The sequence below is a fragment of the Podarcis liolepis genome (genome assembly GCF_965112155.1).
Source record: "Podarcis liolepis genome assembly, chromosome: 7".
NCBI lineage: Eukaryota > Metazoa > Chordata > Lepidosauria > Squamata > Lacertidae > Podarcis > Podarcis liolepis.
In genome coordinates, this window is record NC_139561.1 from 90,961,407 (window position 1) to 90,982,648 (window position 21,242).

The window sequence follows — 21,242 nt, forward strand, 5'->3', positions numbered from 1 at the left end:
CAGGAGAAGTCTATCCAGACCCCCAGGTTCTTAGGGGTATTTGGCCACCGCGAGGGCAGGAGGCTGGACTAGGTGGGCCCCCTTTGGACTGATCCAGCAGCTTCTCCCCACAGCTCAGAGACCCATAGCCCGTTTGTTTGTTTTTCTCCGGTCTGAAAAAAGCACCAGACTAAATTTGCAGCTGCAATATCTATAATTTAGCACATGGAAATGTTTTGCAGCTGTGTGGCACAGGACTTTCCGGTGCATCCACACAGAAACGTATCATTTTACTTCAGCTCACTTGTGGAAACAACTCAGAGGCAGTGAAAGAAGGAAAGCAACAGGAAGAAGAAGAAGAGTTTGGATTTGATATCCCGCTTTCTCACTACCCTAAGGAGTCTCAAAGCGGCTAACATTCTCCTTTCCCTTCCTCCTCCACAACAAACACTCTGTGAGGTGAGTGGGGCTGAGAGACTTCAGAGAAGTGTGACTGGCCCAAGGTCACCCAGCAGCTGCATGTGGAGGAGCGGAGAAGCGAACCCGGTTCACCAGATTACGAGTCCACCGCTCTTAACCACTACACCACACTGGAACTATTAGAAATGACTATCAAAAGCAGCAGAGATATGAGATGATCAGAGCCCACCCCCAAACTCAAAGCATGGGAAGCCCCAGCAAAAGATTTATAATTCAGCAGAATATTTGGATTACCGTATTTTTCACTCTATAGGATGCACCGGACCATAGGAGGGGAGAACAGGGGGAAAAAAATCTCCCCCTCTGTGCTCAGCGTCCCTTCAGCAAAGTGGCAGAAGAAACGAAGCCCCTTCCATGTCTCCTCCCGCTTCGCTGAAGGGGCGCTGTGCAGAGAGGGAAAACTGTGCAGCGCCTCTCCAGCGAAGCGAAGTCTGGAGAGCAAGAGGGATCGGTGTGCACCGACCCCTCTCACTCTCCAGGCTTCAGACGGCTATCCGCAAGCCTTAGGAGCGCAGCGGAAACTTCGCTCCATAAGACACACACACATTTCCCCTTAATTTTTGAAGGGGAAAAGGTGCGTCCTATAGAGCGAAAAATACGGTATTTGAAATGTGTAAGTATAATTTGGAATATTTAATGTGATTGGATTGGATTGTTAAAATGGAATATTTAATAAAAATTACTGTTGTTTGTTTTAAAAGGACTTTCCAGTGCCTGTCCCCCCGCACCCTCCTGCCGCCTTACCTGCCAGGTAGCTGAAGCAGTCGCTGTAGCCCTCACGGTACGGGTCGCACTTCTCAATGGCCATGCTGCCGTCGCTGAAAGTGGTGGCGAAAATGGCCGCTCCGTGCTTCACCAGGGCTACGCAGATGGCCGTGTCGTTGCAGGAGGCGGCGCAGTGCAGGGGTGTCCTGGGAAAGAGACGGGGGGTGGAAAAACACCCAAGCTCAGTTAAGGTGTGTGTGCATGTGCCCTGTTCGTGGCGGACGGGTGTGGGGGACTCTCTGTTCCTGAATGGGGTAACTGTGCCCCTGAAGGACCAGGTGTGCAGCCTGGGAGTCATTCTGGACTCACAGCTGTCCATAGAGGCGCAGGTTAATTCTGTGTCCAGGGCGGCTGTCTACCAGCTCCACCTGGTACGCAGGATGAGACCCTCCCTGCCCGCAGACTGTCTCACCAGAGTGGTACATGCTCTAGTTATCTTGAAGGTGACCCGGAAACTGCAATTAATCCAGAATGCGGCAGCTAGATTGGTGACTGGGAGCGGCCACCAAGACCATATAACACCGGTCCTGAGAGATCTGCATGGGCTCCCAGTACGTTTCCGAGCACAATTCAAAGTGTTGGTGCTGACCTTTAAAGCCCCAAATGGCCTCGGACCTGTATACCCCCATCGTTCTGCCCGGACGCTGAGGTCCAGCACCGAGGGCCTTCTGGTGGTTCCCTCATTGCGAGAAGTGAGGTTACAGGGAACCAGGCAGAGGGCCTTCTCGGTAGTGGCGCCCACCCTGTGGAACACCCTCCCACCAGATGTGAAGGAAATAAGCAGCTATCCTATCTTTAAAAGACATCTGAAGGCAGTCCTGTTTAGGGAAGATTTTAATATTTAATGCTGTACTGTTTTTAACATTTGATTGGGAGCCGCCCAGAGTGGCTGGGGAAACTCAGCCAGATGGGTGGGGTATAAATAATAAATTATTATTATTATTATTATTATTATTATTAAACGGCGATTCCTACATTGCTGGGGTTGGACTAGATGACCACTAGGGTTCCCTTCCAGCTCTACAGTTCTGTGGTTCTGCAGCTTCCTCCTGGGGAATGGTGGGGATGTAGTGAGAGAAGGAAGCTGTGGAGCATTGCAGCTGCACTTCCTACCTCCCCCCCAGGGAATAGCTGCAGCCCAATTGCTGACAAAAGCCAAGGGCTTGCCAGGATGGAACACCTGTGCTCAGAGATCCGCACTCGCTGCCAGGTTGAAGGTGTTAATAACTAGTACACAAAGCCCTTAACAACTTGGGAAACCGGTTTGTCTGCGAGATCACTTCACCCCACAAACACCCACTCAGGTCGGTGGATCTGGCCCTGTCCCAGGTGCCCCATATTCTCCGTTCTGCATCTGTAGATGGCTTACTGCGGCAGTGCCTACACTTCGGAACTCTCTGCCTCATGATAAGACAGGCGCCTTTGCTGTAAAGCCCTTTCAGCACTTGCTAAAAACGTCCTTGTTTAGACAAGCCCACCCGGCTGCTCAGAAAACTGGGCCATTTTTTCTTTTTAGGTGATTGTTATTGTAACTTTCTAAATATCGTATTATTATTATTTTTGGACGCGGGTGGCACTGTGGGTTAAACCACAGAGCCTAGGACTTGCTGATCAGAAGGTCGGTGGTTCGAAACCCTGCGGCGGGTTGAGCTCTCGTTGCTCGGTCCCTGCTCCTGCCAACCTAGCAGTTCAAAAGCACATCAAAGTGCAAGTAGACAAATAGGTACCGCTCCGGCGGGAAGGGAAACGGCGTTTCCGTGCGCTGCTCTGGTTCGCCAGAAGCGGCTTAGTCCTGCTGGCCACATGACCCGGAAGCTGTACGCCGGCTTCCTCGGCCAATAAAGCGAGATGAGCGCCACAACCCCAGAGTCGGCCACGACTGGACCTAATGGTCAGGGGTCCCTTTACAGTGGTACCTCGGGTTACATACGCTTCAAGTTACATATGCTTCAGGTTACACACTCCGCTAACCCAAAAATAGTGCTTCAGGTTAAGAACTTTGCTTCAGGATGAGAACAGAAATCGTGCGGTGGCAGCAGGAGGCCCCATTAGCTAAAGTGGTGCTTCAGGTTAAGAACAGTTCCATGTTAAAAACGGACCTCCAGAACGAATTAAGTACTTAACCTGAGGTGCCACTGTACTATTATTATTTTATTTATTACATATGTACACCTTCCTATACCCGCAGGGCGGTTCACAGCATAAAATTACGATCTAAAAGACACAGAATACAGAAGGAAAAACAAGGAAAACCCAAGAATCCTACGAGCAACAATTTAATTGTTTTAGGGTTTTTTTAGTAAGCTGCTTTGAGGGGTTTTGGATAAATAAATAAAAAAGGCTCACCATCCATGGCTGTCCGGGGAGTTGACGTTGGCCCCAATGTTGATCAGGTAGTCCACGATGTTGTAGTTGGCACCGCAGATGGCATTGTGGAGAGCAGTGATGCCCTCGTCGTTGGGCTGACTCGGGTCGTTCAGCTGGGGGAAGAAGCAGAGAAATGTACTTTTGGAGGGTCTGTGTGCTTGTGTGTGTTTCAGCTCCCATGGTTTTATTTTACTTATGATAATAATCCTATACTGCTACAGTGGTACCTTAGTTCTCAAACGCCTTAGTTCTCAAACGCCTTGGTTCCCAAACGCCGTAAACCTGGACGTGTTCCAGTTTTCAAATGTTTTTTGGAAACCGAACATCCGATGCGGCGGTCGGCTATTGTTTCCGGGGCGCCTGCAGCAATCGGAAGCTGCGCCTTGGTTTTCGAACATTTCGGAAGTCAAATGAGCTTCCAGAATGGATTAGGTTTGGTGCTTTCATTTTTGCTATTTATTTGGTGTTTTCGTTTTTGAGGCTTTTTCATTTAATTTGTTTTTGCGACTGTGTGGAACCCAGTTCAGCTACTGACTGATTGTGTGACTGTGTAAATGGATACAAGCCCCCCATCCAAACAATGACTATCATCAGTGCAAGTAAGAAAAAAAAAAATATTTTTTATCATCTACAATACTGTCTTATTTATTTTTTGGTACAGTACGTTGATTATTGCTTTCATTTTATGGATCAATGGTCTTGCTAAATAGTAAAATTCATGTTAAATTGCTGTTTTAGGGGTTGTTTTAAAAAATCTGGAACGGTTTGATCCGTTTTGCATTACTTTCTATGGGAACATGTGCCTTGGATTTGGAGCGCTTTGGTTTTGGAATGGACTTCTGGAACGGATTAAGTTTGAGAACCACGGTACCACTGTATTCATTAAAAAGATATCAGAGCCACAAAAGTCCTATGGCAAAAACCACATGAATATGTTAAGGTCAGAGAAAAGGTGACCAAGAAGGGACGTGATGGAAGCTCATTAAATTACACATGGCACTGAAAAAGTGGAGAAATTAAAGGTGTGTCAGAAGCAACATGAGTTTATAAAACGAGTTTATAAAAGGATTCCCTGCCTCTCTCCTGGACTTTTGGACATCCAAGGATGCTGAACATTGGAAGATTCAGGACCGATAAAATAAAATCCTTCTTCACGCAGTGCAAACTGTGGAACTCCCTGCCACTTGAGAAGAGGCTGTTGGGCCGGGCCAAAAGGGGCCCATCTGGTCCAGCGACCTGTTCTCACAGGGTCCGACCAGATGCCCAAAGAGAAACCAGCAATCAGGATTCAAACACAAGAGCAACTCTCCCCTCCTGCGGTTTCCAGCAACGCATTGTTGCCTTCTGCTAAGGACACAGGCTAGAAGCCGTCAATAGCCCTCCATGAATTTGTGCAGTCCTCTTTTAAAGCCATCTAGATTGGTAGCCTGTTGTCTTTGTCCATGGAGTTTTCTTGGCAGGGATACTGGAGTGGCTTGCTGGCTCCTGCTCCAGGAAATGAGGGTGAAAGAGGAGAGCGCAAAATATGGTCTGAAGCTCAACATCAAAAAAACTAAGATCATGGCCACTGGTCCCATCACCTCCTGGCAAATAGAAGGGAAAGAAATGGAGGCAGTGAGAGATTTTACTTTCTTGGGCTCCATGATCACTGCAGGTGGTGATAGCAGTCACGAAATTAAAAGACACCTACTTCTTGGGAGGAAAGCAATGACCAAACTAGACAGCATCTTAAAAAGTAGAGACATCACCTTGCCAACAAAGGTCCGTATAGTTAAAGCTCTGGTTTTCCCAGTAGTGATGTAAGGAAGTGAGAGCTGGACCATAAAGAAGGCTGATCGCCGAAGAATGGATGCTTTTGAATTCTGGTGCTGGAGGAGACTCTTGAGAGTCCCATGGACTGCAAGAAGATCAAACCTCTCCATTCTGAAGGAAATCAGCCCTGAGTGCTCACTGGAAGGGCAGATCCTGAAGCTGAGGCTCCAAGACTATGGCCACCTCATGAGAAGAGAAGACTCCCTGCAAAAGACCCTGATGTTGGGAAAGATGGAGGGCGCAAGGAGAAGGGGACGACAGAGGATGAGATGGTGGGACAGTGTTCTCGAAGCTATGAACATGAGTTTGACCAAACTGCGGGAGGCAGTGGAAGACAGGAGTGCCTGGCGTGCTCTGGTCCAGGGGGTCACGAAGAGGCGTCTTTTAATTTCGTGGCTGCTGTCACCATCTGCAGTGATCATGGAGCCCAAGAAAGTAAAATCTCTCACTGCCTCCATTTCTTCCCCTTCTATTTGCCAGGAGGTGATGGGCCCAGTGGCCATGATCTTCGTTTTTTTGATGTTGAGCTTCAGACCATATTTTGCGCTCTCCTCTTTCACCCTCACTAAAAGGTTCTTTAATTCCTCCTCACTTTCTACTGTCAATGTTGTGTCATCTGCATATCTGAGGTTGTCGATATTTTTGGTTGTCCCCAAAGATAAGCCCCCCCCCAAAAAAAACTCACCTCCTTCATGGCTTCCTTCACGACTTCCAACTCGCCGGTCAGGGCCGCATCCAGCAGCAGCACCAGGGGGTTGAGTCGCGCCCTCTTTGACAGCCGCTTCCGTGGGGAGGCCGCCTTGCGCAGCACCGAACGCTTCTCCTGTTGAATGGCAAAGGGCAGGCAGCCATCAGCAGGGAGGCCGCCTTGGGAAGGGCCAACAACCCACACACAGCCAGTCCCCACTCCCTCTGCCTTTCGAAGCCAAAGCTCAATCCAGCGTGTTGTTTTTTTAAAGGCCACAAGTGCCTCTGAGCAGGTGCAGAGGGCTCTCTAGTCAATAATTACAGCACAGCTACAAGGGACAGCCAGGGACTGGGTTCGAGGTCTCGCTGGTTTAGTCTCTTTGGCTCCATTTATTATTATTAAGTGGTGCATGCTCTAGTTATCTCCCGCTTGGACTACTGAAACACGCTCTATGTGGGGCTGCCTTTGAAGGTGACCTGGAAACTGCAATTAATCCAGAATGCGGCAGCTACACTGGTGACTGGGAGCGGCCGCCGGGACCACATAACACCGGTCCTGAGAGATCTGCATTGGCTCCCAGAACGTTTCCGAGCACAATTCAAAGTGTTGGTGGTGACCTTTAAAGCCCTAAACGGTCTCGGTCCAGTATACCTGAAGGAGCGTCTCCACCCCCATCGTTCTGCCCAGACACTGAGGTCCAGCACCAAGGGCCTTCTGGCGGCTCCCTCCCTGCGAGAAGCCAAGTTACAGGGAACCAGGCAGAGGGCCTTCTCAGTGGTGGCGCCCACCCTGTGCAACACCCTCCCATCAGATGTCAAAGAGAACAACAACTACCAGACTTTTAGAAGACATCTGAAGGCAGCCCTGTTTAGGGAAGCTTTTAATGTTTGATGCTGTATTATTTTTAATACTTGATTGGGAGCCACCCAGAGTGGCTGGGGAAACTCAGCCAGATGGGCAGGGTATAAATAATAAGAAATTATTATTATTATTATTAATTAATTAAATTTATATACCGCCCTATACCCACAGGTCTCAGGGTGGTTCACAACTAAAATTACAATATAAAAACACGAAACACATAAACAAAACAGAAACATAAACAGCCGAATAACCCCATTAAAACAGTTAAAAACAATTTTTTTAAGAAAATGCAATTAAAAAGCAGTTTAAAAGAAGTGTTTATCTTGTAATTTGACTGTGTATTTGACCCCCCGCTAAATCCGCCCGCCTGCCCTCCAACGAAGAAATGACCAGTCCACCATCCCAATAGTAGTTTCACTGTAGCCACGAGAGACAGAATGACAGGCTCCATGTAGGCCAATATTGTCAACTCTGGCAGGCAGCCGCTCTCTGGGCTTCCATGCACAGAGACAGAGAATGGGGGATGTTTGTTCTCTCCCGTGACCTGTTCTGTTTAGCTCAGCCTTTCTGGCGCTGGGGGAAGAAGCCCTCTGCACGTGGGCAGAGGCACCTCCCAGTTTCATGCGGGTCACTGCACCGCAGTCCTCATCGACAACCTGGTGTCCTCCAGATGTTTTAGGCTACGACCCACGCAATCCATTGTCACGGATGCTTTCAGCGAGATTCCTGCACTGCCGGGGGTTGGACTAGATGACCCCCAGGAGCCCCTTCCAACTCTGCGATTCTCTGGTTGTAACTCCCATCAATCCCAGTATCACGTAACTGTACTGGCTGGGGAATGTGGGAGTCATACTGAATGTAGATATATCTACATGCAGCCGCTGGGAGAGATCATCAGGGGGTTTGGGCTGGGTGTTCATCAGTATGCAGATGATACCCAGCTCTACCTCTCTTTCAAATCAGAACCAGTGAAGGCGGTGAAGGTCCTGTGTGAGTGTCTGGAGGCGGTTGGAGGATGGATGGCGGCTAATGGATTGAGGTTGAATCCTGACAAGACAGAAGTACTGTTTTGGGGGGACGGGGAGGGCGGATGGGGAGGACTCCCTGGTCCTGAATGGGGCAACTGTGCCCCTGAAGGTGCGCAGCCTGGGAGTCATTTTGGACTCCCAGCTGTCCATGGAGGCACAGGTCAGTTCTGTGTCCAGGGCAGCCGTCTACCAGCTCCATCTGGTACGCAGGATGAGACCCTCCCTGCCCTCAGACTGTCTCGCCAGAGTGGTGCATGCTCTGGTTATCTCCCGCTTGGACTACTGTAATGTGCTCTATGTGGGGCTACCTTTGAAGGTGACCCGGAAACTGCAACTTATCCAGAATGCGGCAGCTAGACTGGTGACTGGGAGCGGCCGCCGAGACCGGTCCTGAGAGATCTGCATTGGCTCCCAGTACGTTTCCAAGCACAATTCAAAGTGTTGGTGCTGACCTTTCAAGCGCTAAACAGCCTTGGTCCAGTATACCTGAAGGAGCGTCTCCACCCCCATCGTTCTACCCGGACGCTGAGGTCCAGCGCTGAGGGCCTTCTGGCGGTTCCCTCACTGTGAGAAGCAAAGCTACAGGGAACCAGGCAGAGGGCCTTCTTGGTAGTGGTGCCCACCCTGTGGAATGCCCTCCCACCAGATATCAAAGAGAAAAACAACTACCAGACTGTTAGAAGACATCTGAAGGCAGCCCTGTTTAGGGAAGCTTTTAATGTTTAACAGACTACTGTATTTTAATACTTTGTTGGAAGCCGCCCAGAGTGGCTGGGGAAACCCAGCCAGATGGGTGGGGTATAAATAATAAATTCTATTCTATTCTATTGAATGGCAGGCCAGTCGCTGTGTGCTTTAGAGACCGAATGAAGGTGCCCAGTTTCTAATGTGGGCAGAAATGACATTTAAAGGCAGAGACCAGGGGTGGGAGATCTCAGGCCCCTGGGCTGGATGAAGCCTCACAAGCCTCTGTATCGGACTCAAAGGCCCTGATCCACACCCTCAGTGTTTTTGCTTGGCTGGAGTATGTCCTTGCCTGCCCGGATGAAGAGGCGAGTGTGTTTGTGGGGTGGGTGGCAGCACGTTTGTGTTTGCACGCTTGTGCACGTGCCTTTGCCCGGAGTGCCACCCCCCGTCAAAGGCAAGAGACCACCCCCCATCGCTCCGCCCAGCTTTTCCTTCCACCCCCGGCAACTGCCGGTCCCGAAAGGAAATGGCACAAAAGGAAAAAGGAATGGGGAGGGAGGAAGAAAAAGAAAAGCACGCTTGTGCACCAGTTCTTAAAAGTAAACTGCTTGGGCGGAAATTCAGCCCAATCAAATGATTCTTAAGTTGTTGAGCCTCAGAAATTTCATAAATAATGATGATAATAACGCAACCACATGCGGACCCCAGTAGCTTGCCCACAAGGCAATGCGGCCCCACCCCTGCCATAGACCTACCGGACTGGGCAAAGGACTGAAGTTCACTGGGCTCTCTGGCAGAGGCGGAGGCGGAATGGGGGGTGCCGGCATTGGTGGCAGGGGGGCTGCTGGAATGGGGGCCATGACAGCCCCAGGCGCCTTCTGCTCCATGGCCTCGGTGATGGGCGAGAGCTCCGTCTGCGGGGATGCGTCTCCGGCCATGCCAGCGTCCTCCTTGCGGGGATGGTGGTGGAAGAGGCGGCTGATGATCTGGCGGTACTGGTTCTTGTGGGTGGGGGGCAGGGCAGGGCCGGGGCACTGCTCCATGGAGCCGCGGCGCTTCAGGGGCCGGGGCATCTCAGCCAGGACCCGCGCCACCTCCTCGAACTCGGGCACTTTCTGGGCCTCGGGGGGCAGCAGCGGCTGGAGGCGGGTGGGGCTCAGAGGCCGGGGGACCTCTTCCGCTTCGGCCGGCTCCCCTCCCGGAAGGAGGTTCTCCAACTCGGCCTCTGCGTCGCCCCCGGTCAAGACGATGGGGACGATGCGGACGGGCTCGGACGGGGGGCTGGCCGCTTTGGCGACGCCGTTCCCTGGAAGAGAAAGAAGAGAGGGGTCACCGCTGGGGATGCCGTTCCTGGGGAAGGGAGAGCTTCCTGGGAAACGAATGTTGGAGTTGTGGCGTCGGAAGGGACCCCTGGGGTCATCCAGTCCAACCCCCTGCAATGCAGGAATCTCAGATAAAGAATCCATGATAGATGGCCACACAACCTCTGCTTAAAAACCTCCAAAGAAGGAGAGTCCACAAGCTCCCAAGGGAGGCTGTTCTACTGCCAAACAGCTCTTCCGTTCAGAAGGTTATTCCTGATCTTTAGACAGAATCTCCTTTCTTATACAGTCATACCTAATAATAATAATAATAATAATAATAATAATAATAATTTATTTATACCCCGCCCATCTGGCTGGCTCTGAGCAACTTCCAACCAAATATTAAAATACAATAACCTATTAAACATTCAAAGCTTCCCTAAAGAGGGCTGCCTTCAGATGTCTTCTGAAAGTCTGGTAGTTGTTTTTCTCTTTGACATCTGGTGGGAGGGCGTTCCACAGGGCGGGTGCCACTGCCGAGAAGGCCCTCTGCTTGGTTCCCTGTAACTTTGCTTCTCACAGGGAGGGAACCGCCAGAAGGCCCTCAGCACTGGACCTCAGCGTCCGGGCTGAACGATGGGGGTGGAGACGCTCCTTCAGATATACTGGACCGAGGCCATTTAGGGCTTTAAAGGTCAGCATCAACATGCTATGTTTGCTTCAGGTTGAGCGTTCTCAGGTTGCATCCCGCGGTGACCAGGAAGTAACGGAACGGGTTACTTCCAGGTTTCGCCGCTCGCGCATGCGCAGGTGTGCAAAATGACGTCATACACATGCGCAGAAGCAGTGAATCGCAGCATGCGCAGATGTGGGTTGCGTTCTGTTCAGGTTGTGAATGGGCCTCCAGAACGGATCCCATTCACAACCAGAGGTACCCCTGTACAGTGGAACCTCAGTTCTCGAACGTCTCCGTTGACGAACGTTTCGGAACCTCGAACGCCGAAAACCCAGATGTAACTGCTTCAGTTTTCAAAAGATACTCGGAAGCCCAACAGCTTCCGCACAACTTCAGTTTTGAGTTTCCCTATTGTACTGAGGCTTCCACTTTCATTTTTCGCTTCTTTGAACATTTTGGAAGTCAAACGGTCTTCTGGAACGGATTACAGTGGTGCCCCGCAAGACGAATGCCTCGCAAGACAAAAACTCGCTAGACGAAAGAGTTTTCCGTTTTGGAGGTGCTTCGCAAAACGAATCTCCTATGGGCTTGCTTCGCAAGACGACAATGTCTTGCGAGTTCCTGCTGGTTTTTTTTCCTCCCCCCCCTTTTCTAAGCGCTAATCCGCTTATCAGCTGATCCGATCAGCAGATAAGCCGCTAAAAGCCGCTAATAGCGCTAATAGCGCTAATCCGCTAATCCGTTAATGGGCTTGCTTCGTAAGACGAAAAAACCGCTAGATGAAGAGAATCACAGAACGGATTCTTTTTGTCTTGCGAGGCACCACTGTACGTTCGAAAACCGAGGTTCATTGGTTCGGGTCCTCCTCTCTGGAGCAGGGGAAAGCGAGCTTTCTCCATCCTCCATGGGGCAGCCCTTCAGATATATCCTATCCCCTCTCAAGTCTCCTCTTTTCCAGGCTAAACAGACCCAACTCCTTCAACCGCTCCTCATCAGGCTTTGTTTCCAGACCCTTGATCATCTTGGTTGCCCTCCTCTGCCCACCTCCCAGCTTGTCAACATCCTTCCTAAACTGTGATGCTCTGAATTGGACACAGCATTTCAGGTATGGACTGACTAAGGCAGAAGACAGAGGCAGAAGCAGCGGCGTAGCGTGAGTTGTCAGCACCCGGGGCAACGCAAGTAATTTGCGCCCCCTAACCCGGGGCAAGGCAAGTAATTTGCGCCCCCCCAACCCCTAACCTGCGAGTTGCCGCTGGCGCTGCCGCGCAAACAACGCTGCTTGCCCGGAGGAGGATGGAGGCAGAAGCAGCCGCCGCCTGTGGCTGGGCCGAGGGGATGGCGGCGGCGGCAGGGTGCAGAGGCTGCCCGTGCCCGGCCAGGCGTCGGTGGCGGCGTCGGCGCTGCTGCAGCGGCTGCTCCTCCTGCGAGCAGTGAGCGGAGCGCAGCCACAGCGACGGCGGGGGGCGCGCGCGCTAGGGCGCAAGGCTGGCGGTGGCGGCGGGGAGCCCGGCGGAGGAAGGAACTTGTCCCTTCCCTCTGGACTCGCGCCCCCCCCAGATGTTGCGCCCGGTGCGGCCGGCACCCCTGGCACCCCCCATGCTACGCCACTGGGCAGAAGAGAGTTGATGCAGCCAAGAATAGTATTAGCCTCTTTTGCTGCCGCATGACGCTTACCTTCGCTCCCGAGCGAGGCCATGCGCAGGTGGTGCTGGCTCTGGGGCAGAGTGGGCTGCATGAGCTGCTTGTGGAGGGAGCGGAGGAAAAGCGAGGAGCCCGGGGGCCCCTGGGGAAGGGGGAACTTCTGCCCAGCTGCCCCGTACTCCCAGAAGGCGTTCTGCAGCCGGAAGATCATGGAGAGTGGCAGGGGTTTGTGGCGCTTGGGGAGGCTGCCCTGCGGGTTGGGGGGCGGCATGGGGATGCGGGAGATGGGCTGCCAGTTGCGGGGCAGGGTTCCCGTCGGGTTGCTGGGGAGGGAGCGGCGGAAGGAGGTGTCCGGGCGGCGCTCGCTGGCGAGCGGCGAGACCTTGTAATTCCTGGGCAAGGTGGCGCTGTGCATCCCATAATGCTCCTCCTACGGGAGAGGAAGCAAAGAGAGGTGAGACATCCCATGGCCCTGTTTTTGAAGTGGCCCTAACAAACTAGGAACCTAGATAGACTGCCCCTGGACCTGGAGGTTCCATAAAAAACACACCGTATTTTTTGCCCTATAGGGTGCACCAGCCCATAGGGCACACTTATTTGGGGGGGGGAATAAAGGGGGGATTATTCTCCCCCCAAGCCCCAAAGAGCAACCTCGCCATCGCTCCCGGAGCTTGCCGTGCTGGGGCGGAACAGGCTACTATCCGCAAGCCTTCGGAGCCCGTCGGGAATTCCCGTCGGGCTCTCCAGGCTTGCGGATATCTGCCCGAACCCGGGGTGCGCTTTGCTGCACTCCCCAGGTTTCGGGCTGCAGGCTGCTGTCCGCAAGCCTTGGGAGCCCGGCGGGAAGTCGCGCCGGGCTCCCAAGGCTTGCGGATAGTTTCCTGAAGCCTGGAGAGCAAGAGGGGTCGGTGCGCACCGACCCCTCTCGCTCTCCAGGCTTCAGCGAAAGCCTGCATTCGCCCCGTAGGACGCACACACATTTCCCCTTCATTTTTGGAGGGGGAAAAGTGTGTCCTATAGGGCAAAAAATGCGGTAATCTATTTTTTTAAAAATGCTTTTTTATTGATTTTTCTTTAAAAAAACCCAAACAAAAAAAACATAATGAAGTTCCATAATCTTATACACACTTATTTTCACAACGCTCTACTGAGCGCGGACTTCCATAAAAACATAATCACGTCCAGCCTCCTGTTCTCACAGGGGCCAACCACATGCCCATTATGGGAAACCTGCAAGCGGGATTTGAACAAAAGATCTAGCTATTACATTTTTCGCCCCTGAGGTTACCTCCCCTTTAATTTGTCACCATCGCCCGAGATTTCAACCTGCCATTAGTTGCAGGGTCCCCAATGAGCGCCCTCCCCTGGAAAGTCTTCCTTGAGAGGTAGTGTTGTGTAGTGGTTAGAGCGCTGGACCAGGAGAGACCGGGGTTCGAATTCCCGCTCAGCCATGAAGCTCCCTGGGTGACCTTGGGCCAGCCTAATCTACCTCGCAGGGTTGTCGTGGAGATTTAAATGAGGAGGAGAACAAGAAAGGGAAAAAAGGTGGGATATACCATAGCTGTCATCCGTCCCTTATTTGGCGGGAAAGTCCCTTATCCCAGCGCCGTGTCCCACTGCTGTCCCTTATTGATGATGTCCCTTAAATTTCCCGGGTTTCAAAGGAAGCAGCTCCTCTCCCTCCCTCCCTGCTGGCCAGGGAGGAGGGAGGCTCCAACTGTGTTGCTTGGCTGCGTTGCTCACACAATAAGGAGTCTAAGAACGACTGGGGGGGTGGAGCTTGCATGCCTTGTGCCCATCAAATCGGCCACGTTGCCTGGGGACTCGCCTTTGCTCAGCGCTTCCCAGCGGAGAGGTGACGGTGGTTTTCCTTGAGGCTTCGTTTGGCTGCTGGCTGGGCTTTCTGCCTTTGGCTCGGAGGGGCTCAGAAGCTGAACATACCTGTGCCCCTTGGAAAATCCCTTATTTTGGCTGCTGATCCCTTATTTTCAAGGCTGCTGGTCCCTTATTTTCAAATCTGCAAGTTGACAGCTATGCCACAGACCCAAAGGGGAGCCGCGCAGGCCGAAACTTACCTTGCTTGGCCCGATGCCCCCGTCTAAACTCGATTCCCTCCAAGGAGACAGCGGGACGCCTGCCGGGCTCTGACGGAGCCCCATGTGGGCATCTCCTCCTGGACGGGGGGTGGAGAAAGAGAGACTGATTGGGGATGGGATGCTCAGTGCTGGATAAACCATTAAGCAAAATAAGCACTTACTTAGGGCATCGAGGAAAGGGGGGGGCAACCACAGAAATTCCCCATTGCCAGATTTTTACCATTAACGGTCAGAAATAGCTCAGCTGAGCATTCCTTTTCTCAGCTGAAGTCTATTAGAAATCCCAGCAAAACAACTAATGCGACAAGGCAAGTATAGCAGGAGATGTGTCACGTGAGATTGGTTTTGAGGTTCTGATCAAAAGACTTTGCAATGAGAAAAAGTAGGAGAAATGTTTTTTTTTCAAATGTAAAGAAAGTGGAAGTAATAATAATAATTAATAATAATAATTAATAATAATAATAATAATAATAATAATAATAATAATAATAATAAATTTTTATTTATACCCCGCCCTCCCCAGCCAGAGCCAGGCTCAGGGCGGCTAACACCAGTAAAATTACAATAAAAACATAATTGGGGGGGGGGGACACACAATTTAAAATACAGCTTAAAAATACAATTTAAAATGCAGCCTCATTTTAATAATAGCCCATAGATCAAAAACATAAGGGGAGAGAAATATAAGGGTCAGACTGAGTCCAAACCAAAGGCCAGGCGGAACAGCTCCGTCTTGCAGGCCCTGCGGAAAGATGTCAAATCCCGCAGGGCCCTGGTCTCTTGTGACAGAGCGTTCCACCAAGTCGGGGCCAGTACTGAAAAGGCCCTGGCCCTACTTGAGACCAATCCAACCTCCTTGAGGCTTGGGACCTCCAAAATGTTGTCATTTGTGGACCTTAAGGTCCTCCGTGGGGCATACCAGGAGAGACGGTCCTGTAGGTATGTGGGTCCTAGGCATTGTTTTCCACCTTACTGTAGGTAAAGGTAATGGGACCCCTGACCATTAGGTCCAGTCGTGGCCAACTCTGGGGTTGCAGTGCTCATCTCACTTTAGTGGCTGAGGGAGCCAGCGTTTGTCCGCAGACAGTTTTTCCGTGTCATGTGGCCAGCATGACTAAGCCGCTTCTGGCGAACCAGAGCAGCGCACGGAAACGCCGTTTACCTTCCCGCCGGAGCGGTACCTATTTATCTACTTGCACTTTGACGTGCTTTCAAACTGCTAGCTTGGCAGGAACAGGGACCGAGCATTGGGAGCTCACCCCGTTGTGGGGATTCGAACCGCCAGCCTTCTGATTGGCAAGTCCTAGGCTCTGTGGTTTAACCCACAGCGCCACCTGCATCCCTAGTGGAAGTTTTATTGAATCTCAAAAATCAAAATTTTATTTGACAGTTTATTATTGCCTATATTTTCAATTAGATATATATGGGGGGGTCTCTAAAGGTCTTACTCCGGCCCTGCGGATGCCCCAGCAGCCTGGCTGCCCCACTATGATGCCCCGGGGTGAAGCCCTTTCCATGCCCCCCCCCACTTTGCCTTCCGCCTGCCCGCCCACTGACACATCAAGACATCTCTTCCTCTCCTCCTTCCAGAGACCCCGGCCGACACTCACGCTCATAACCAACTGGGTGGGTCACCTTCTTCTCATACGCCACGTCCAGGTCGGATTCGTTCCACCCTTTCTGCACCCTCCTCCGGATCACAAGGTCATCTGCAGAGAGAGAGATCTTCAGAGATCCACCAGAGCAGTGTTTCCCAACCTTTTTTGGGCAAAGGCACACTTGTTTCATGAAAAAAATCTCGAGGCACACCACCATTACAGCCCCGTGACGTCAGCGCGCCGGGAGGGACATGAATTGCTAGCAAATTACATAATCACCTCCTTGAGGGCTGGCTCATCTTCTCCGAAGGCAGAACCCCATTAATTAACAGCACAGACTCACACCATAGCCAAGACGAGGGGGGGAAACCACAGTCATGCACATGTGGGGGCTAAATGAGGACGAAGACCGGGCAGAGAGCAGGGTTCAAATCACCCCACCTGGCCAGGACAATCCCTGGGTGCTCCCTTGGGCCACTCGCCTGACCCACCTCGCAGGGCTGTTGTTGCGAGGATAACACGGGGAGAACCACGCGCGCCCCCGGGAGCTCCTTGGAGGAGAAAGCGGGCGATGAATGCAATGCACGAAATATATGAGAGGCGACCAGGTTTTGCAGGTAAGGGGCCCCCGCCAGCCTCCGCTTCCAACACCCGGCGCAACGACGCCAAAGTTTCCCCCCGGGCTCGGCTCGGGGAGCAGCGCTGCTCCCCCCCGGCTCCCCTTCGCCCTCCCGGCTCTCTCTGCCGCCCACTGGGGACCCCCCTCACCTGCCAAGTCCGGAGCACCGGTGGAAGTTGCATGCATGCATGCAGGGCGCCGCGTTGCCATTGCATTGCACTGCACTCCATGCAACGCCTGCACGCATGCATTGCCTTGCACGCCCGCCAAGGGGTCTCCCTGCGGTCCGATGCGTCCCCTCCGGCGCGGATGCAGCATTGCAAAAATAAAAAAACCCCGACGCAGCCCTACCTGGGGGGTAGCCTCCGCTGCTCCGCCTCCGCGGGGATCCCCGGGCTCCATCCTGCCGCCCGATCTCCGCGGGGGCGCAGGCAGGCTGCGCGGGGTCTGCGCGGAAGAGCCCCTGCCCGCCCGCCGCTGCCCTCATTCCATGGCCGGGAGAAGAGCGCTTCAAACAAAACGCCCGGCCCGCCAGGCCACGCTGGGAAACGTAGTATGCGCACCCCGCGCGGGCGCAGAGCCCAAGGGCGAGGGGACTACGGATCCCGGCAGCCCCCACGCCGGGGACGGAGGGGGAGAGGCCGGGTGCAGGGATGGAGGGACGGGTGGGCGAGCGAGTGAGTGAGTGGCAGCTGCCAAGCCTTGGCCGAGAGCCAGGAAGGGCCTCCCCGGAGGAGGAGGAGGAGGAGGAGGAGGAGGGAGGCGCAGAGCGGGAGGGAGGGAGGGAACCCCAGGGGTCATCTAGTGACGGCGCCCCAATCGAAAATTTGACTTAAAAAAAAGTGTGCCGCGGAACAGTGGTTGGGAAACACTGCACCAGAGAACCTCTGGCTCACCCCCTCTTTCCTGACCTTCCAGCCCAGCTGTTCCCAAAGCTTTTCAAGCCATTGCCGCCTTGAGCTCATCCCCAGAGCCCCCTATTATTATTATTATTATTATTATACCATCTCCACCCCCATCGTTCTGCCCGGACACGGAGGTCCAGCGCCAAGGGCCTTCTGGCGGCTCCCTCCCTGCGAGAAGCCAAGTTACAGGGAACCAGGCAGAGGGCCTTCTCGGTGGTGGCGCCCTCCCTGTGGAACGCCCTCCCACCAGATGTCAAAGAGAAAAACTACCAGACTTTTAGAAGACATCTGAAGGCAGCCCTCTTTAGGGAAGCTTTTAATGTTTAACAGACCACTGTATTTTAATACTTTGTTGAAAGCTGCCGAGGGTGGCTGGGGAGACCCAGCCAGATGGGTGGGGTATAAATAATAAATAATAAATTATTGTTATTATTATTATTATTATTATTATTATCATCATCATCATCATCATCATCATTATCATCATCATTATTATTTATTAGAATCTATATACTGCCCTATACCCAGAGGCCTCAGGGCAGCTCACAGAACCTACCCTTTATTATTATTATATTATATTATATTATATTATATTATATTATATTATATTATATTATATTATTATACAGTGGTACCTCTGGTTAAGTACTTAATTCGTTCCGGAGGTCTGTACTTAACCTGAAACTGTTCTTAACCTGAAGCACCACTTTAGCTAATGGGGCCTCCCGCTGCCGCCGCACGATTTCTGTTCTCATCCTGAAGCAAAGTTTCTAACCTGAAGCACTATTTCTGGGTTAGCGGAGTCTGTAACCTGAATCGTATGTAACCTGAAGCGTATGTAACCCGAGGTACCACTGTTATGATATTATATTATATTATATTATATTATATTATATTATATTATATTATATTATATTATATTATATTTATTAGAACCTACCCTTTATTAGAACCTACCCTTTATTATAAAGAAGCCACATTCAGAAAGCAATTTGCATGACCCGCCAAGGCTGATAACACAACAGAATTCAAATTGCACACTTATCCAAAATCCAATTAATTCTGTTCCATCAACTTGACAAAACTGATGGGCTCATGACCCAAAGGTGAGCAGTCCCCCCCGCCTCAAAAATGCCCCTCACACCAGACCGCCCCTCCCTCAGTCCTCGCCTGACCTTTACCTTGAGACCGGAAAGGTGCAAAAGTGCTGGGTGGCGATGGGTACAGGCTATGGCTCTCGTACGGCGGCGGCAGAGGCGGCCGTGGCGACGGCACCCGGTCCGGGAAGAAGGACTGGGGCGCAGCTCCTTCCGTGGGCATCCGTGGGGAGGAGGCTCGCCCCAGCGGCCCGCCATAGGTCTTGTAGTCATACTGGCGCTCCAGGGAGAGGCTGGGCCGGAGGGAGCGGGGAGAAGCCGTGGGGCTGGGCGCCGTCTCGTAGGGTACAGGCAGCACCTTAGGCCTGGGGGGCGGCAGTGCCCGGTCCACCTCCGGCTGGAGGAAGAGGGACGGCCGTGGCGAGGTGGGGCGGCCCAGCGGGGATCTGGGTGCGAGGAGCTGGCTGGGGGACGGCGAGCCGTAGGTGGAGCTGTGGGCGAATCCCGGCGCCGCTTCCCCAAAGGAGTAGTGGGCGCTCTCCGTGGTCTCCGTCGACAGGCTCTTGCGGGGGAAGAGGGGCAGTGGGGAAGGGGCGATGGGACTCATCCTGCCCAGCAGCTCGTGGGATGGGCTGGTGCTGAATCTCTCCATAGCCTGCCAGGAACAGAGAAAGGAGATTGGGGGGTGACTCCACAACGACACCCCCCCCCCGCCAGGCCTGGCAAAATAAGAGCTGGCAGCCACAGGCCAGGGTTGCAGGACTTGGTTGGCAAGCAAGCTCTCCCCACAAGGCTGCTTGTGGGGACCCTGTTTGGTGTCTTCCCACCTCCAATTCCCCAACAACTGGCTTCTCTTGAAGATATTTGCAAGAGCACCCAGAAGAGGCCGCTGTATTTTGTTGTAATGTTCATGAAATGAAGTACCAGCAAGAATTCTTTCAATGCATTAATTCTATCATGCAGTCACAAGCTATCACTCGGCTTTGCAGAGGGCCTTAAGGTCCACGAATAACCACAGTTTAAAGGTCCCGGGCCCTAAGGAAGCCAAACTACCCTCCACCAGGGCCAGGGCCTTCTCAGTGATGGCTCCAACCTGGTGGAATGCTCTGTCCCAGGAGACCAGGGCCCTGCAGGATTTAACCTCCTTCCGCAGGGCCTGTAAGACAGAGCTATTCCGCCTGGCCTTTAATTTGAACTTAGCCTGATCTTTTATTCCCCTTCCTTCCGTCCCATTTTTATGAAGATTACCCGCTCTGAGACCCCACAGCTAATTCTCCCCTGGTCTCCTCGCTGGCCCAAATAGGACCAATTCAGCCAGCGAGCCCTGGTGATCATTTAATGTTTATTGGATGGATGCCCCCCCCAGGCTCCTTTGCTGCCTCCGCACCTTCAGCTGCCCGAGAGGCTGGGCTGGGTTTTCTGTCCAGAGGGACTCCAGTTGCTTGGAGAGCTCGTCCACTTTGGCCACCGCCGTGTCCAGTTCCAACTGCTTCAGGTCCATGTGCTTCGAGGCCAGAGCTGTGGGGAATGCAAGAGAGGAGGGTAAGAGAGGGAGAGGAGAGGCAGGTCTCTGCCTGGGAAGCGGGTTGGGCTAGATGACCTCTGGGGTGTCCCCCCGACTCTAAAACTCTACCATTTTTAAAGCGAAGGGACCAAAACACTGGGTTCCCGAAGGATGCCTGGACCCAGAGATGTTCAGAGCAGGGCTAGCAGTGATCCAAGATGCCCCTCACCCCCGAGGGCCAGACACAGCTCTCTGACTGGCCCTTGGACCTCTCCTTAGCCGCCCTTCCCTCCCACCAGCCAGCCCTGCTGAGATGATGTGAGCGCATGTAGAGAGCCTAGCCTACTGGGCAAGGCAGAAAATCCACAGGTGTTGCTTTTGTCCATTTGGCCCCGCCTAACATTCACATGCGCCCCCCAGAAGGGATTGCGGGCCCCAGGCCCCCCCCCCCAAGCGCTCCCTCCTCCTGCCCCAGGAAGGAGAGCACCAATTGATAGAGAACGAGACTCTGGGTTGTGGGTTCGTGCCCTACGTGGGGCAAAATATTCCCACATTGCAAGGGGTTCCACCAGATAACGCTTGTGGGCCCTTATGATTCTATGCAGATGATACCCAGCTCTACCTCTCTTTTAAATCTGAACCAGTGAAGGCGGTGAAGGTCCTGTGTGAGTGTCTGGAGGCGGTTGGAGGATGGATGGCAGCTAACAGATTGAGGCTGAATCCTGACAAGACAGAAGGACTGTTTTTGGGGGACTGGAGGTGGGTGGGTGTGGGGGACTCCCTGGTCTTGAATGGGGTAACTGTGCCCCTGAAGGACCAGGTGCGCAGCCTGGGAGTCATTTTGGACTCACAGCTGTCCATGGAGGCGCAGGTCAATTCTGTGTCCAGGGCAGCTGTTTACCAGCTCCATCTGGTAAGCAGGATGAGACCCTCCCTGTCCGCAGACTGTCTGGCCAGAGTGGTGCATACTCTGGTTATCTCCCGCTTGGACTACTGCCATGCGCTCTAAGTGGGGCTACCTTTGAAGGTGACCCGGAAACTACAACTAATCCAGAATGCGGCAGCTAGACTGGTGACTGGGAGCGGCCGCCAGGACCAGTCCTGAGAGATCTGCATTGGCTCCCAGTAC

The 21,242-nt window shown here is 52.8% G+C and overlaps 2 protein-coding genes across 7 annotated transcripts in view; both read right to left on the reverse strand.

Annotated features, from left to right (window-relative positions):
* Window positions 1–21,242, reverse strand: part of PPP1R13L (protein phosphatase 1 regulatory subunit 13 like) — a gene marked incomplete at its 5' end in the record, with an annotated part of 81,941 nt that overhangs the window by 28,320 nt on the left and 32,379 nt on the right. For all 6 annotated transcript variants that reach the window (XR_014529003.1, XR_014529004.1, XR_014529005.1 and 3 more), the window contains 9 exons: window positions 1,204–1,370; window positions 3,571–3,704; window positions 6,089–6,226; window positions 9,426–9,976; window positions 12,328–12,724; window positions 14,370–14,467; window positions 16,001–16,099; window positions 18,694–19,264; window positions 19,997–20,127. Coding sequence is in view for 3 of the 6 variants with exons in the window: in XM_083516146.1 (XP_083372272.1) it covers window positions 1,204–1,370; window positions 3,571–3,704; window positions 6,089–6,226; window positions 9,426–9,976; window positions 12,328–12,724; window positions 14,370–14,467; window positions 16,001–16,099; window positions 18,694–19,264; window positions 19,997–20,127 (2,286 nt within the window). The remainder of the gene's footprint in view (window positions 1–1,203; window positions 1,371–3,570; window positions 3,705–6,088; window positions 6,227–9,425; window positions 9,977–12,327; window positions 12,725–14,369; window positions 14,468–16,000; window positions 16,100–18,693; window positions 19,265–19,996; window positions 20,128–21,242) is intronic.
* LOC310712919 (snake venom vascular endothelial growth factor toxin HF-like) overlaps window positions 1–21,242 on the reverse strand; it is a 116,456-nt gene that overhangs the window by 6,309 nt on the left and 88,905 nt on the right. The gene's annotated exons all lie outside the window — the stretch shown is intronic.